General features: G+C 54.2%; 8 protein-coding genes across 8 annotated transcripts; 4 read left to right on the forward strand and 4 right to left on the reverse strand.

Annotated features, from left to right (window-relative positions):
• Window positions 1-376: 376 nt before the first annotated feature.
• N7459_006459 (RNA-binding protein) lies at window positions 377-1,450 on the reverse strand (the record flags this gene model as incomplete). The annotated part of the gene is made up of 4 exons (XM_056945627.1): window positions 377-611; window positions 673-1,032; window positions 1,091-1,349; window positions 1,414-1,450. 4 exons carry the CDS (start codon window positions 1,448-1,450, stop codon window positions 377-379), a joined length of 891 nt encoding a protein of 296 aa, XP_056797626.1.
• A 1,296-nt stretch (window positions 1,451-2,746) lies between these two features.
• On the reverse strand, window positions 2,747-4,787 carry N7459_006460 (uncharacterized protein; the record flags this gene model as incomplete). Its single annotated transcript, XM_056945628.1, has 3 exons — window positions 2,747-3,402; window positions 3,474-4,331; window positions 4,403-4,787. The coding sequence occupies 3 exons, from the start codon at window positions 4,785-4,787 to the stop codon at window positions 2,747-2,749; spliced, it is 1,899 nt and encodes a 632-aa protein (XP_056797627.1).
• An 819-nt stretch (window positions 4,788-5,606) lies between these two features.
• Window positions 5,607-5,864, forward strand: N7459_006461 (uncharacterized protein; the record flags this gene model as incomplete). Its single annotated transcript, XM_056945629.1, has 1 exon — window positions 5,607-5,864. One exon carries the CDS (start codon window positions 5,607-5,609, stop codon window positions 5,862-5,864), a length of 258 nt encoding a protein of 85 aa, XP_056797628.1.
• Window positions 5,865-6,562: 698 nt separating this feature from the next.
• On the forward strand, window positions 6,563-7,642 carry N7459_006462 (amidohydrolase family protein; the record flags this gene model as incomplete). The annotated part of the gene is made up of 2 exons (XM_056945630.1): window positions 6,563-6,864; window positions 6,928-7,642. 2 exons carry the CDS (start codon window positions 6,563-6,565, stop codon window positions 7,640-7,642), a joined length of 1,017 nt encoding a protein of 338 aa, XP_056797629.1.
• A 986-nt stretch (window positions 7,643-8,628) lies between these two features.
• Window positions 8,629-9,503, reverse strand: N7459_006463 (E3 ubiquitin-protein ligase MARCH; the record flags this gene model as incomplete). The annotated part of the gene is made up of 2 exons (XM_056945631.1): window positions 8,629-8,766; window positions 8,823-9,503. The coding sequence occupies 2 exons, from the start codon at window positions 9,501-9,503 to the stop codon at window positions 8,629-8,631; spliced, it is 819 nt and encodes a 272-aa protein (XP_056797630.1).
• A 275-nt stretch (window positions 9,504-9,778) lies between these two features.
• On the forward strand, window positions 9,779-10,839 carry pre8 (proteasome core particle subunit alpha 2; the record flags this gene model as incomplete). Its single annotated transcript, XM_056945632.1, has 5 exons — window positions 9,779-9,822; window positions 9,878-9,897; window positions 9,965-10,015; window positions 10,067-10,660; window positions 10,721-10,839. 5 exons carry the CDS (start codon window positions 9,779-9,781, stop codon window positions 10,837-10,839), a joined length of 828 nt encoding a protein of 275 aa, XP_056797631.1.
• Window positions 10,840-11,582: 743 nt separating this feature from the next.
• N7459_006465 (uncharacterized protein) lies at window positions 11,583-12,575 on the forward strand (the record flags this gene model as incomplete). Its single annotated transcript, XM_056945633.1, has 1 exon — window positions 11,583-12,575. The coding sequence occupies one exon, from the start codon at window positions 11,583-11,585 to the stop codon at window positions 12,573-12,575; it is 993 nt and encodes a 330-aa protein (XP_056797632.1).
• A 33-nt stretch (window positions 12,576-12,608) lies between these two features.
• Window positions 12,609-13,843, reverse strand: N7459_006466 (uncharacterized protein; the record flags this gene model as incomplete). The annotated part of the gene is made up of 5 exons (XM_056945634.1): window positions 12,609-12,782; window positions 12,830-13,383; window positions 13,448-13,500; window positions 13,552-13,747; window positions 13,798-13,843. The coding sequence occupies 5 exons, from the start codon at window positions 13,841-13,843 to the stop codon at window positions 12,609-12,611; spliced, it is 1,023 nt and encodes a 340-aa protein (XP_056797633.1).
• Window positions 13,844-13,981: the final 138 nt, after the last annotated feature.

The raw sequence follows: 13,981 nt of genomic DNA on the forward strand, positions 1-13,981 counted from the left end.
CTTCCTGACGACATGGCGGGGAGAATTGCAGTCGGGAGGAATAGGGACAAGCCGACCCAAGGCCGGAGTGGGAACAAGCAGGAACAGCAGTCAATCCGACATGCAGGAGAATCTAGGGATCACTGCAGATGCGAGATTCCCTTTCCAGAGACACAGGATCAAAAAGAAAAGAAAAAATTCCACCAAGACACCTGGACGGATGGGAAAGGAGATAGACGTGCAATGCGGTGAGTCTGGATTTCGCCCGGCTCCACTAACGTCATCCGATTCCGCTTCGCCTGATTCTGTGGCTTTCAACACTTCTATCTACCAATGCGCCAGCCCGTATACTCCAGGCAGCCTGCTGTGCTCATTTCTTTCATATCACCATTTCTTTTTAAATCTGGGCTTCTTCCTTAGCATTGCCCGCTTTGCGCTCATCGGCCTGGTTGTTGGTTCCGCGGGCTCGCTGGACCCGAAGCGGTCCTCCCCATGGGCCCGGTTGGCCGTGCAGAGTATCCATGGCCCTCTGTGCCTCTTCCACTGTGCTGAAATCCACAAACAGATAATAATGGTCACCAGGTTCAAAGCGCTTGGCTGGGTGTGGGATGAATAGCTTGCTAACATTCTCACTGGAGATCTGTTAGTTCTGGTCTAAACCTGACAGCGGGAGGGGGGACACGAGGAACATACATGTTGTATCCTTGGAAAAAGGTCTGAATGTTCCCTTGCAGAGCCTGCTGTTCGGTCAATCGGGGCAAGCCACCCACATAGACTCGCCGGCTGGAGTCATTGTTAACCCGAGCAAAGCTGGTATTATCCTGCCGCCGCCAAAGGTCTGAACCAAGACCAAATGGTGGGCGAGACTGGTCGCCTCCGGTGCGCTCCCCCGTCTTCGCCACTCCCGGCTTGATCTTCACGGGGCGGCCGAGCAGATCATGGCCATCCAACTCTGCCATGGCCCGCTCCGCTTGCTCTTTGGCGAGGAGATCAACAAAGCAGTAGGATGGGTTCCGGCCAGTGAGAGGGTCAATGGCAATGTTGATGCGCTCGCTATCAAGTTCAGACTCAGTCGAGCGGACACACCACCAGGAAGTTATCAAGGCCATACATGGGAAACTTGGCGGCGGTGAAGAGTGCCTCTATATCCTCCGACTTGGCTGTGTAGGGCATGTTGCCCACATACAGGCGCCGGCCCTCTGAAATGGCCTGGGGAACATGGGAACCCGGTCGACTAAATGCCGTGCGAGTGGTGGTGGTACGTGGGGAGGGAGAAGGCGGCAGTGGACTTTCCTCGCCTTTCATGCGCCAATTGGGGGAGTTGAATGCACGGCCATCGGTACGGACGTTTTGGAAGGGTGACCTAGGAGCTTTTCGACAGTTAGCCACCAAGCCCTATGCTCCCCAAATTTCTCAATGGCGGATGGAACACACTCTGCTCCGCCAGTGTAGGGATCTCGGTGTCGGCCATAGTCTGTCCTAGTCAGTGGCCAATCCACACATAGAATAGCCCACTGACACTACTCACTAGATGAAGGACAATTCTTCCAGCCCAGAGGTCTGCTCGACGACCAAGAATCCCACTTCCAGCCGTGTTATTCCCATCACTTTTTTTTCTGTTTGGCGGTGCAAATCGTGCAAACGTGGGCGGTGCTCCACCGGCGACTATTTATCGCGGCTTCTCTCGCTTGATTTTTCTCTTCCCTTCCTCCATCGTGAAATTTCTAACGAATCCCTTAAGTGATGATGGTCATCGTGCTTCGAGCCTTGATCTTGGGACAGCATGCCATCGGCCTTGTTCTTACTATGGCTTAGCTCTATCAGGGTCTTCAATTGACAAGCTCCCGCTTGAAAATTAGGCAACCTCACGATCTCAACCGCCATTCGTGCTAGCATAATGTGGGCTAGACAATACATGGAACTGGTCCAACTAACAGCAGGTTCCTACATGACAACCCCTCTCAACCGGTACGTTCACTCGTTTCTGTTCATTCCACTCCAATGATGAGGCAAGATTTCACACAGACCTGTTCTGAATTCTTATGAGGACAATCAATCGTCCAACTGCTATCTGATGGAACTCTTTCTACTTGCTTTCCCTTGAAACCGTTTAGAATATCGCTAACGATGATTCTACAGAATCCGCATTGCCTTCCATCGCGCTAAACAGCGACACCCTATCTCTAGCCAGATAAATCAATTGAAAACAACCTCGAAATATTGTCGCTCTATTCCTTGGCTCCATAGGTATTCTCAAGCCGCTAGGCTCTGTCGTAAACAAATGCCTTGCCTTAGAGACCCTTAGTGTCCCACTGTTAAGATACGCCTGGGCATGCGCCTCACCATTGAGCCAGAAGACCACTATCGATCCTAGAGAGGATCGATAGCCCAGGGCCGATACAAGTAGCGCGCACATAGTCGTTGTAACAGTAACACCCTCTAAACTGAATAGTTCTTTGGTTCTCCATCTCCCACTGCATAACCCCTTATGCGGACCAGAATGGCGGCAGCTGGAGATTACTAGAGAACATCGGCCCTCGCAGTAGTTATATCGATGGTTGGTTGCAACGTCGCGCAAACCCCCCCCCCCTTTTCTATCAAACACCGAACAGCTAGACAAAACAGACAACTGGCCGGCTTCAAACGTCCCTACGATTGCACCATTAACTAGTGTTCGTTCACCTATGTAAAAGCCGTCAAAATGTATCGTAGGCCCCCCACGCCTCCAACACCCATCGCCAGGTCACCACATCCACATTCAGTCACATCAAGCATTAAACCCCAGATCCTCCGCCGTATCCTCCCGCTCATACAGAACCTCCGGTCTAACATCCCGGCGAAGGAGATACCTATTCACAAAGTACGAGATCTGCCGCAGGCCATACTGCACATGAAGGCGCGTCGGCACCGAGAACACCTGGTCCAGCTCCTCGAGCGTCTTATTCCGCGTCTCCGGCATGAACAGCAGCACCAACCACCAGCCAACAATGTTCCAGCCAGCGTACCAGGCAAACGCACCTTGGTCGGAGAAGGCATTGCGCAGCGCGGGCCAGGACACCCCCAGCACGAAATTGAAGAGCCAGGTAGTCGCCGTTGCGAGGGCCATGCCGTAGGATCGGACGTAGAGCGGGTATGCTTCGGCGGAGTAGGTGAATGGGACAGGTCCCTCGCCGGGCGAGTAGACAACTGCGAAGAGGTATGTACCTAGTGTGGTACAGGCGATTCGAGCCGTGTGGCTGGTTTCAGGGATCCAGAAGCTGAAGCCTGTGAAGAACAGCGCCAGTGACATGAGTGGGAACGTGAGCAGTAGGAGGTTGCGGCGGCCGAAGGTATCGATGGTGTAGATGGCCGGGATGGCGAAGAGCCAGTTGATAACGCCCCAGCCGAGAGAGGCGCCCAGAGCTGCAGCGGGAGAGAAGTTGGCTGCCTGTGTTGCACTCTGTTAGTGGTCATATTCCTAGGCTGATCTGTATTAGTTTGAATGAACGACATACCAAAAAGATCTCTGACGAGTAGTAGGCAATGACATTGACACCACAGAACTATAGTTCCAGTCAGGTTCTGCATGTCTCGTGTATCAAGTCCCTGTCTCACCTGCTGCATGAACATGACAATCTCCGAGGCCAGCATCGCTCGTCGGTTGCGCGGCACCTTGATTAGCTCCATTACCTTGTTCTGTCCGAGTTTCATGGAGTTCTCTGCTTCTAGCAGCGTGTGCATATAGTACAAGTCTCGCGCCGCCTGGATCTTATGATGCCGCAGTGAACAGAATGACTGGTATGCGCGGTAATACTGCTTCTGGCTCATAAACCACCGCGGTGACTCTGGACATGCAAAAACAAAGCAGCACACGATCACCGCCGGGATGAGAGCCGATCCCATCATCAGTCGCCAGTTGAGGCCGACGATGCCCGGTGGGTCAGCCACCTTGTAGAAGACCAGGTCCGCCGCATACCCGAGCATGATCCCAAAGGCCGTCCACAGCTGCCATTGCATGACCAGAGCACCCCGAACGGCAGGCGGAGCCATCTCGGCTGCATAGATGGGCACCGTCGCCGACTTGGGCCCAATGCCGAACCCCAGTGCGAATCGAGAGATCAAGAGTCCCCACCAGTTGGACACAAAGCCCTGCCAGAGACAAGCAAGCGCACTGAAACAGCATGTAATGAAGATAGTCCCACGTCGGCCAAACCAGTGGTTGAAGGGGACCGTGAGCCAACATCCGATGACAGCGCAGCAGAGGTAGGGGGCAGAGTTGATCAGGCCCAGCAGCCAAGTGCTTCTGGTGCTGTTGTCGGCAATCCCAAACTGGTGCTTGTACCAGATCTGAGCACCGTTCACCACCGTCTCATCTGTTTTGAGACCCAGTCAGCATGTTTGTGTTAATATTGCTTCTTGCGTCTTTGAGGATGTTTGCTCATACCCATTCCCTGCACCGCAGCCGACAGCGAGCAGAGCGCAATCACCGCATACATGGTCCATGGCTGCGCCCAACGATTCACGAATTCCCGGCGCAGAATCTCTCTTTCGCGGTTCGTCAGGTCTCGGAGGTCGGCAAATCGGCCGGGAGCCTGAGCCAGGACTGCACCCAGCTCAAAAGCGCGGATGTCAGACTCGTCACCAATCTCGTGGACCAGAGCAAAGTGGCGACCCTGCTTGCGCAGCTCGGAGTGACTGAGTCCGGCCAGTGGATTCGACAGTTTGGCATTGAGATTGCGGCGCACCCGCTCGGCCGCGGTGCCGGTGCGCTGTGGCACGACCTTTTCGCGAGGCGCCTGCTCGTCGATACTCTCGTCCTGCTCGAGCATGCCGCCAAACTTCCAGACGTGGACGTGGTGATTGAAGACGAGGAGGAATACCCGCCGACAAAAAGGCCGAGGGCGCGCGGCTCCAACAAAGAACGGAGCGATAGCAAGCACATGGCGTCGGGGGGAAGTGCATGGATCCTTCTTTCTTTGCTTTTGGGTGCTCGAGTCCCTGGTCACTTTGCAGTGTCAATCAAAGAACTGCCTTCCAGGAGGACTAGTGCAGGTCAAATATGGAGGCCAAAGAGGAATCTGGTTCACAGTGATTGGTGGAGTCGAAGGCGAGAGTCCAGGGGGATGAGGGCGAGACAAAGGATTGCCTCCAGGGCTGTCCACATCCTTCTTTCGGGGCATCGCAGCGATCCGCGTGAGTGGTTGGACGACTTCTGACATGCAGCCAGACTCGAGATTCAAATTTCAGGCCTGTGGCCGAGATGAGCGTGAGCACCGCATTTGCGGTCGTCGAGCTGGTGGCCATTGGGGGAATCGACCAGCTCATCTGGTTGCTATACAAGCGCCGGACTCGGCGGCTCTTCATGCATTTCGATCCTTCTTTATCGGTATTCCAGAGAGACCGGCAGGTCTGGGAGATCCGATCAAGAGTGTTCAGGGGCTTCCGGGGGATTGACGGCAGTCTGCTGAGAAGCTATATGTACTTGTACCTGCCTAGGTATAACTAACTATTCATGGCTGCATCAGCCCGCTATGCCTCGACTGATCTATACCCGCAGCAATTGTTTCGGCTCCTCACCAGTCAGCTTGCTGCTGATTCACAAAAAAAAGCGCCCCTTCCGACCCATTCTCGTTCAAGTTCAACCCCAAATGCCACCAGAACCGATGGGGATTGGACCACTCCGGGGCGCAGAGAAAGCCATGATTGATCCCGAGCAGACTGGAGCGTCGCTGTTTGCCTTATCATCAAGCCACAGCGCCCTCGGTATTGCGCTTCTCGTGTTCATGTCCATCATCCTGGCACACGCGATCGAATTGACGATTGTCATCCCTCTCGGCTCCAGGCGCTATCGCAACCTGTATTTCTGGGCCCTCTCGACGTCCTCTTCCTTAATTACAGCCACATGATGAATCCCAAGGTATCTTAGAGCTCCATATCGCATTTCGTCCGTTGATCCGAGCCCCTTCTCCTGGGTATATACCTTCCAAGGTGGCAGAGAGGGGCGGTTTTCAATCTCCAACACTAGTCACCGGGCCAACACGGCTGAGTTCTTTCAAGCTCGGGCGAGTCTGGACGCCATATTATCTTCGACTATCATTAGAAAATGATAGGATATTCTTCGCCATGATCCCAACTCATCCGACTATGTTCTGCTCTGCTCGACCCTTGAACTAACAGGCACTCCAAATGTACGCAGTAGATGGCCGAATCCAGTTCACTATAATCCATGAAAGTTCTGTCGACAAGTCAGTGCGTATTTCACTCGGACTTTACTCTCAATATTCTCAGATCTCACAAGTTGACACCGATATTCTGCAGAAAATCCCATCGGGTATATGTCGTCCGGCCTGAGCCGACCCGCTCCGCCAATACTTCGGATCGCCAGCCGAAATACACCTCTAGCACTTCCGATGAACTGCCTTGCCTGTTCTGGTATTGCGCGTGTGTGCCGTGATGAAATCAGAGGTACCGAGAATGCGGGGAAGCACTGGAGAAGTATAAAGCAACCTCGTCTGGCCTTGTGGAGTGACCTTCTCAACCTTTCCCTGCACCACTGCCATCCTCGAACCTTAGATACATCTCTCATTCAGAACACATTTGAAAGATGCTCGGAAAAATCGCCCTCGAAGAGGCATTCGCCCTTCCGCGCTTCCAAGAAAAGACCCGTTGGTGGGCGGGCTTGTTCGCCACCGATGTCGACAAGCACGTCGCTGAGATCACAGATGTCGGTTCGATCCGGCTGGACTATGCTGAGCGCTATGGTGTCGGACTGCAGATCCTCTCCTACACCGCGCCTGGCGTGCAGGATATCTGGGACCCGAAGGATGCGCAGGCACTGGCCGTGGAGATCAACGACTACATCGCCGCGCAGGTGACGCAGCACTCAGACCGATTTGCAGCCTTTGCGTACGTCGAACATGAAATTTATATACACACTCCCTGTACGTTCCAGTCACTGATCAACCCTAGAACACTCTCCATGCACGACCCCCACGAAGCCGCGCAAGAACTGCGGCGCTGCGTGACTCAACACGGCTTCCTAGGCGCACTAGTCAACGACACCCAGCGTGCCGGCCCAGACGGCGACGAGATGATCTTCTACGACAACGAAAAGTGGGACGTGTTCTGGCAGACCTGCACAGAGCTGGACGTCCCGCTGTACCTGCACCCACGCAACCCCACCGGCACCATCTACAACAAGCTCTGGGCAGACCGCAAGTGGCTAATCGGTCCCCCGCTCTCCTTTGCCCACGGAGTCAGCCTGCACACGCTGGGCATGGTCACCAACGGCGTCTTCGACCGGCATCCCAAGCTACAGATCATCCTCGGCCATCTGGGGGAGCATATCCCCTTTGACCTGTGGCGGATCAACCACTGGTTTGAGGACCGCAAGAAGCTGCTCGGGCTGCAGGAGACTTGCAAGAAGACCATCCGGCAATACTTTGCGGAGAACCTGTGGATCACGACGTCCGGACACTTTTCCACGACGACGCTGAACTTTTGTATGGCGGAAGTTGGGGCGGACCGGATTTTGTTTTCTATTGATTATCCGTTTGAGACGTTTGAGGATGCGTGTGACTGGTTTGATCATGCCGAGCTGAACGAGACGGATCGGTTGAAAATTGGGAGGGAGAATGCGAAGAAGCTGTTCAAATTGGGGGCGTATCAGGATAGCACGGCTTGAATTAGTGGTTTTGATTTATGTGTATAATGGTCATAGGAAATGAGAACGGGAATACCGCTTGAGTCCGCTGTATTGCGTATGTGTATCATGGTTCATGGGGAATAGAAGTCCAGTTTTGAAGTTTAACTGCTGGCTTTAGCCATCTTGTTCGATACATCGAGTGTTGTATCTGAGTCTCATAGCATGATCGTGATATGGGAATAACTATACCTAATTAGATCAGGACTCATCGAAAGCGTTGGTTCCTCGTCATCCTCTTGTGCCTCATTCAGACGGACTGTCATATACTAGATCATTGGGACTAAATCACGCCAGTCCTGGCTTTGGTCAAATGTTGCCTCTTGAACACCTTGTCCGCTGCAGGAATTGAGCCGTCGGCGAGACATTGTCGTCGAAGGTGAGAAACGGCTCTGGGTCACTTGGTGTTGACCGGGCGCTCGATGACACCCAATATTCAGAGTCCAATTTGATATAGGGAGGTGTGGATGGACTCTACTGACCCACGGGGAGCGAGATCCATTATTCTACGGCTCTGTTGCGATACAGTCACGAGCAAACGATAAGGTGCAATGCGTGAGTAAGGAATTCTACTGTCGACAGGCTGAGAGGATGCCCGAGATGAAATGCGGGTTGCATGTTTGATTCTGGAGTGTGAATGCAGTACTAATATACCCCAATAAGCCGAAAAGATACCCAGTAACTGAAAACTACCCGTGGATGTACCAGCCCTCAATCCCAAAATGCGTACAGGCAAGAGCTCGCTTTCGGTTGCAATTGAGAATTGGTCCTGCCTTCCTCTTGAGGGACTGTCTGGATACCGAAGCAAGCCCTCCGCAAAGGAACAAAACGCTCCGAGTACGGCAGCTACGCTTCTCAGACTGACGGCCCCAAGAGTTTAGAAGACAAAGATCTTTCTTCGCACATTGACTGATTGACGTGTCATTGGCAGGAGCACGGCAACTCAAAGTAGTGCGGACAATGTTATATCATTCCGTCTTGGTATGGAGGTCTGGAGCTTCGGCCACGGTGTCATCCTCGTCCTCGGGTAAAGGCACGTCCATGACCCTCTCGCCAGCTCGTTCGAGGGTTCGCCTACTCCAGGAGCGGACACCTTTATAGACACCCTGGACAGATTGTCAGTCTTGGACCTGTCGGAATGATCATCCCAAGCCCAACATACCCAAAGGAAGGTCCCAATCCCAACCATGATCACCAGCCAATTGAGAGAGGCAACTCGATTGCGTCCAGTGGAACGGCCACTGGTGACCACACTTGAGCCACGCATGTTCCAGTGCAATGGGGAGAAGGCAAAGATGGCACGAAAGAAAGAGACGAATCCCAGCGCGGCCAGGCCCTTCAGGAGATGTTCCAGCCACGATGCCTCTTCATCGTCCAGTTCATCGTAAATATCATCCAGGGGACCGAGGTAAAGGTCAATGATGGGGTCAGCAATGAAACCAAGAAGAAAGATAGTCAACAGAAGAATGGCAAATGTAAGCAGGATCTGGGTGGCAGCGCTACTGATCCAACGTGCCCACGTCAAACGCTCGAGGCGGTATTGAAAGCCGCAGGTTGGGCACTGCCAGAAGTTCCGCGTGCCAAACTCGGGATCGGCATGGCGCCACGACTGCAGGCATCCTTCGTGCACATATCGCGAAGAGCCTTTGCATTTGCAGGGACGAAGCAGACGACCGAGTTCTGGATCGGTGGATTCATACACCACACGGGATTTCTGGAGAAACTCAGAGGGCTGGAAGGTCGGCAAGACCGTTTCCAAGCAGATACGACAGACGCGTGGTGGGTAGCTGTGTCCGGGGGACTCGAGCCCAGTGGAGTCCGAGTCATTGCTTGATGCCTGCATGGAGAACGCCACGAGTGGTCATTCTTCCAGACTATGCAGTAGAGAAAAGAAGAAGGAAGAGAAAAAGGAAAAGAACAGAAGAAAAGCGAAAAAGCGGACGGAGCGACGGTTAACCCGATCGGACTCACCGCCCGCAGCAGCTCCAGCGCTCGAACGGGCAGACCTGAGCTCCGCCAAACGTCACCCTCCGTTGCCTACAGCTCCCTTTCCCTCCATCTCTTTCTCCATCTCGTCTCCGTGATATTGGTTGTGTTTTGTGTGCCTTTCCAAGTATCATGGCTGACCGCTACTCCTTTTCCCTGACGACGTTCTCGCCCAGGTACGTATTCTTGTTCTTGTTTCCGTCATCTAATCTCGAAGCTAACACCTGGTAGCGGAAAGCTGGTGCAGATTGGTATGGGGCCCGGGCTGGCGTGTTGGATGTGCTGGATTTGGTCGTCGATACTAACAATTCATCTCAGAGTATGCTCTTAATGCAGTGAACCAGGGTGTCACCGCCCTCGGCATCAAAGGTGTGTTTCCATTCCCTATTCATCATGGACAAGCTGACACCTCCCAAATAGCCACCAATGGCATCGTCCTTGCAACCGAAAAGAAATCCTCCTCGCCGCTCATCGACCCTCCCTCGCTCTCTAAGATCTCGCTGATCACCCCCGACATTGGGATGGTTTACGCCGGCATGGGCCCCGACTACCGCGTGCTGGTGGACAAAGCCCGCAAGGTATCGCACACCGGCTACAAGCGCATCTACAACGAATACCCGCCCACTCGGATATTGGTGCAAGACGTCGCTCGGGTGGTGCAGGAAGCCACACAGTCGGGTGGTGTGCGGCCATACGGTGTCAGTTTGCTGGTTGCGGGCTGGGATGAGGGCGTGGAGCCCGAGTCCGATGAAGCTCAGAAGGAAAACCCCGAGAAGGGCCCCGGCAAGACCGGTGGAATCCTCAAGGGTGGTCCAAGTCTGTACCAGGTCGATCCCAGTGGCAGCTACTACCCGTGGAAGGCGACTGCCATCGGCAAACACGCCACAAGCGCCAAGACGTTCCTGGAAAAACGGTATACAGAGGGACTGGAACTGGAAGATGCCATCCACATCGCACTGTTGACGCTCAAGGAAACCATTGAGGGCGAGATGAACGGAGACACAATAGAGATTGGTAGGTTTGAGCTCTCCCAAGATTGGTAGGGCGAGCCGTCATGACTAACCTTCGTATCAGGCATCGTCGGTCCCCCGGCAGACCACCTGCTGGGTTACGAGGGTGTGGAGGGTGCTCAAGGACCGCGTTTCAGGAAGTTGACCAAGGAGCAGATCGAGGACTACCTGACTAACCTATGAGGGAGCCAGAAAGGCATACGATAGAGAAATCTCGAATGACACATTTCTTTTGTTTTTGCCCAGCTCCATCGCGAAGCCAACCACAGGCGGCTAGATGCGCGCACGACACTACTTCCACATCCTTCACGTCCACGGCGCGCCTAGAGTCAAGTAACTTTATCCCGGAACCAGTCGCTTCCAAGTCCCCCTGGAGCCAGATTCCCCGTCGGCAATACCCCGGGTCTATACTGGAAACAGAAATCTTGCGGCGGAGACCGTCGCAACGATCCAACCTTGGAATCTTCCCCCGCCGTAACATTTGTCATTGTAGCGTAGCATATCTGCCTCAGCGCCGGCGCTATTGACGATGGCGCTGGATCTAGTACAATTGCTACCCCGGGTTTTGGCCCCCAGGGGTTCGAATCGCTCCTCTTCCAATACGTGCGTGTGCATAGACTCGGAAAGACTGTTGCAATTGTCGTGTGATATCGCCGTCTCTGCAAGCTTGCATCTGTATCCTCCAGCACACAGCACACCGATTCTGTACCACCACCCGCCTTGTCACTTCTCCCTTCTCGCTTCTTCTTCCGTCTCCGCTTTCATCTCTCCTTCTCCTCCCTCCATTTGACACGCCAATTCACTCTAGAGAATGTGGGCGTGTCAAACTGGGTGAGCTCGGCCCGAACAGTGTCTGCTCGCTCAATTCTCTTGGAGTTGCTCTCTTTTCTGCTTCTGCCCGGCTTCGTCCGAATGAGCCCCCGCCCATGGCCGATGCACCGCAGGACCTGCTGAATGGCATATCCGGTGCTCTAGCAAAGGAGGGCAATGTGCTTCAAATGACGCTGTGCACCTTCATCGGACTCGCGTGCTACAACGTCGCGGAGCTGGTGCTACTCGTGCCGGCCACATTCCGTCGCTGGCGCGGGTTATACTTCTGGTCGCTGCTGGCATCCGGCTGCATCGGAGTCGTGCCGTACTCGATCGGGTTCCTGATGAAGTTCTTTACACGCGCGGACTCGGTGCTGTCCGTGACAGTGTTGACGATCGGGTGGTGGACGATGGTGACGGGCCAGTCGATCGTGCTCTACTCGCGACTACACCTGGTGCTGCGTGACGAGCGGATCCTGCGGCGCGTGTGGAAGCTGATTGTTGCGAATTTCTTCCTGTTGCACGTCCCGACCACTATCTTGACCTACGGCGCGAATATCGTGCACAGCGGGGACGTCGTTTGGATTAATGGCTATAATATCATGGAGAAGATCCAATTGACCGGGTTCACGGTGCAAGAAACGCTGTTGTCAACCCTATATGTGATCGAAACCGTCAAGCTGCTGCGTCTCGGTGCCGACGCGACCACACGCCCCGACGCCCGGTCCCTGATGTACCAGCTCATCGGCATCAACTGTGCCATCATGACCATGGACTTGCTGCTGTTGGGCTTGGAGTATGCCAACTTGTATGCGGTGCAGATCACCTTGAAGGGGTTTATCTATTCGCTCAAGCTCAAGCTCGAGTTTGCTGTCCTTGGTCGCCTCGTCGATCTCATTCAGGGCTCACGGCATCCGGTCTCAGTTGCGATTGCTGACACCCTGCCTCTCTGTTCTTTCCAGCTTCTACCGGATACGACGGAGCGCACTGACGAGCAGTCATATGAGTCCAAATATATGTTTTCCCTGCCGGACGGGGAACACATGGTGGAGGATCGAAATTCCGTGGAGTCGGCTGGAGGCAATATAGACCGTGTACGAGAAAAGTAATAATTCATGTGACGCAAAACAAGCGTCTCTGTGTCACTTGGCCGTGAGCAAGGCCTCGTTCATCCAGTCAAAGTCTTCATCCGAGCCCTCGTCCTCGCTATCGGCGATCTCTTCCAGGGCCTTTCGCTTACGCGAAGGGGTCGGCTCAGTAAATTGAGGGGATTTAGGGCTCGGTGGTTTCGAGTCTTCCAGATCCCGAAGACCATCCTAGAACGAGTCAGAATAGTAGCCCTTGAAGAGAGCAATGGACACACCAGTTCAATGCGATACGACACAATTAGCTCTGCTGTCCGCACAGGCAATATACGTCCACCTCGCTTGGTCACCTCGACGAACCGAGCGTCGGGAAGATCACGATACATCACCATCCGCGTCTGCACATTGCTTTCCCAGCCGCCACCGGCAAGGTAAGGATGTAGTGTGGCTCGGGGTTGGCCCTTGATCTTCGTATGCGTCTGGTTGATGGCCAGCACTGCGATGTTGCGCGCTGCAAGGCGGGAGAGATGGGTTGCCAGTTCGCTGGAGACATTCCATTTCCGATTGAGCAGCCATTGCAACTGCGCCTTGTCAGCAATCTTACCCTGCATCAGGCGGTCCTTCAGCTCGGTGGGGTTAGAAAAGTAAGATGGGAAAAGTGATGATACGGAGTCAACGACAAGGAAAGATGTTCCGCTAGGTGGGAATCCAGCTGGTGGATGAGCCAGGAGAGCCAGCAAATGTGGGAGGGTCGGCGCTCGGAAGTAGACCAGGTTGTCCAGCTCGGTGGTGATGGACTGCAGTCTAAGTGTCGGCAGTGGCGGCCCCGTATCTATGTCATTGTTATCAATTTAATGTCAACACAGTTCGAATATTGGTCGAAACATGGGACATACCAACCCAAATCACTTTCCCGCCCTCGCGGAGTGCGTTAGATGCAATGCTGAGTCTGACAAGTCGTTAACAAGATACCATCGCAATTTAAGAGCGGAATACTTACGCGAGCGAGGTCTTTCCCACTCCTGGAGGCCCGAACACCTCCGTTACCTGGCCACGAAGAATCCCGCCAGACCGAGACTGGCTCAAGGATGCGGGATGCAGCGCTTGGTCCAGACGTGCGAGGCCCGTGGGGATGGGATCTCGGGTGCTGGCCGAGGCATTCAGTGACTGCGAAGCCGATATCGAGACCACAGGCTCTGGAACCATGCATTAAAATCGGTATTCCGTGGGAAGCCGTCTCACTTACGCGTGTCTTGGCTGGGCAGACCGAGCAGGTCGTGGGTGGTGTTCATGGCGGGCGCATCAGATGAAGCAGCAGCAGAGCTCTCGTATCGTCCCAGATGGAGACCGGCTTTCCCTCCTATTCATCGCGCTGCGAGCGAGCAGTTCGAGTTGTAGTCGGACGTGGGTGGATGGAGTGGGGCCAGCGC

Source organism: Penicillium hispanicum (assembly GCF_028827665.1).
Source record: "Penicillium hispanicum strain IBT 35686 chromosome Unknown utg000006l_segment0_segment0, whole genome shotgun sequence".
Lineage (NCBI taxonomy): Eukaryota > Fungi > Ascomycota > Eurotiomycetes > Eurotiales > Aspergillaceae > Penicillium > Penicillium hispanicum.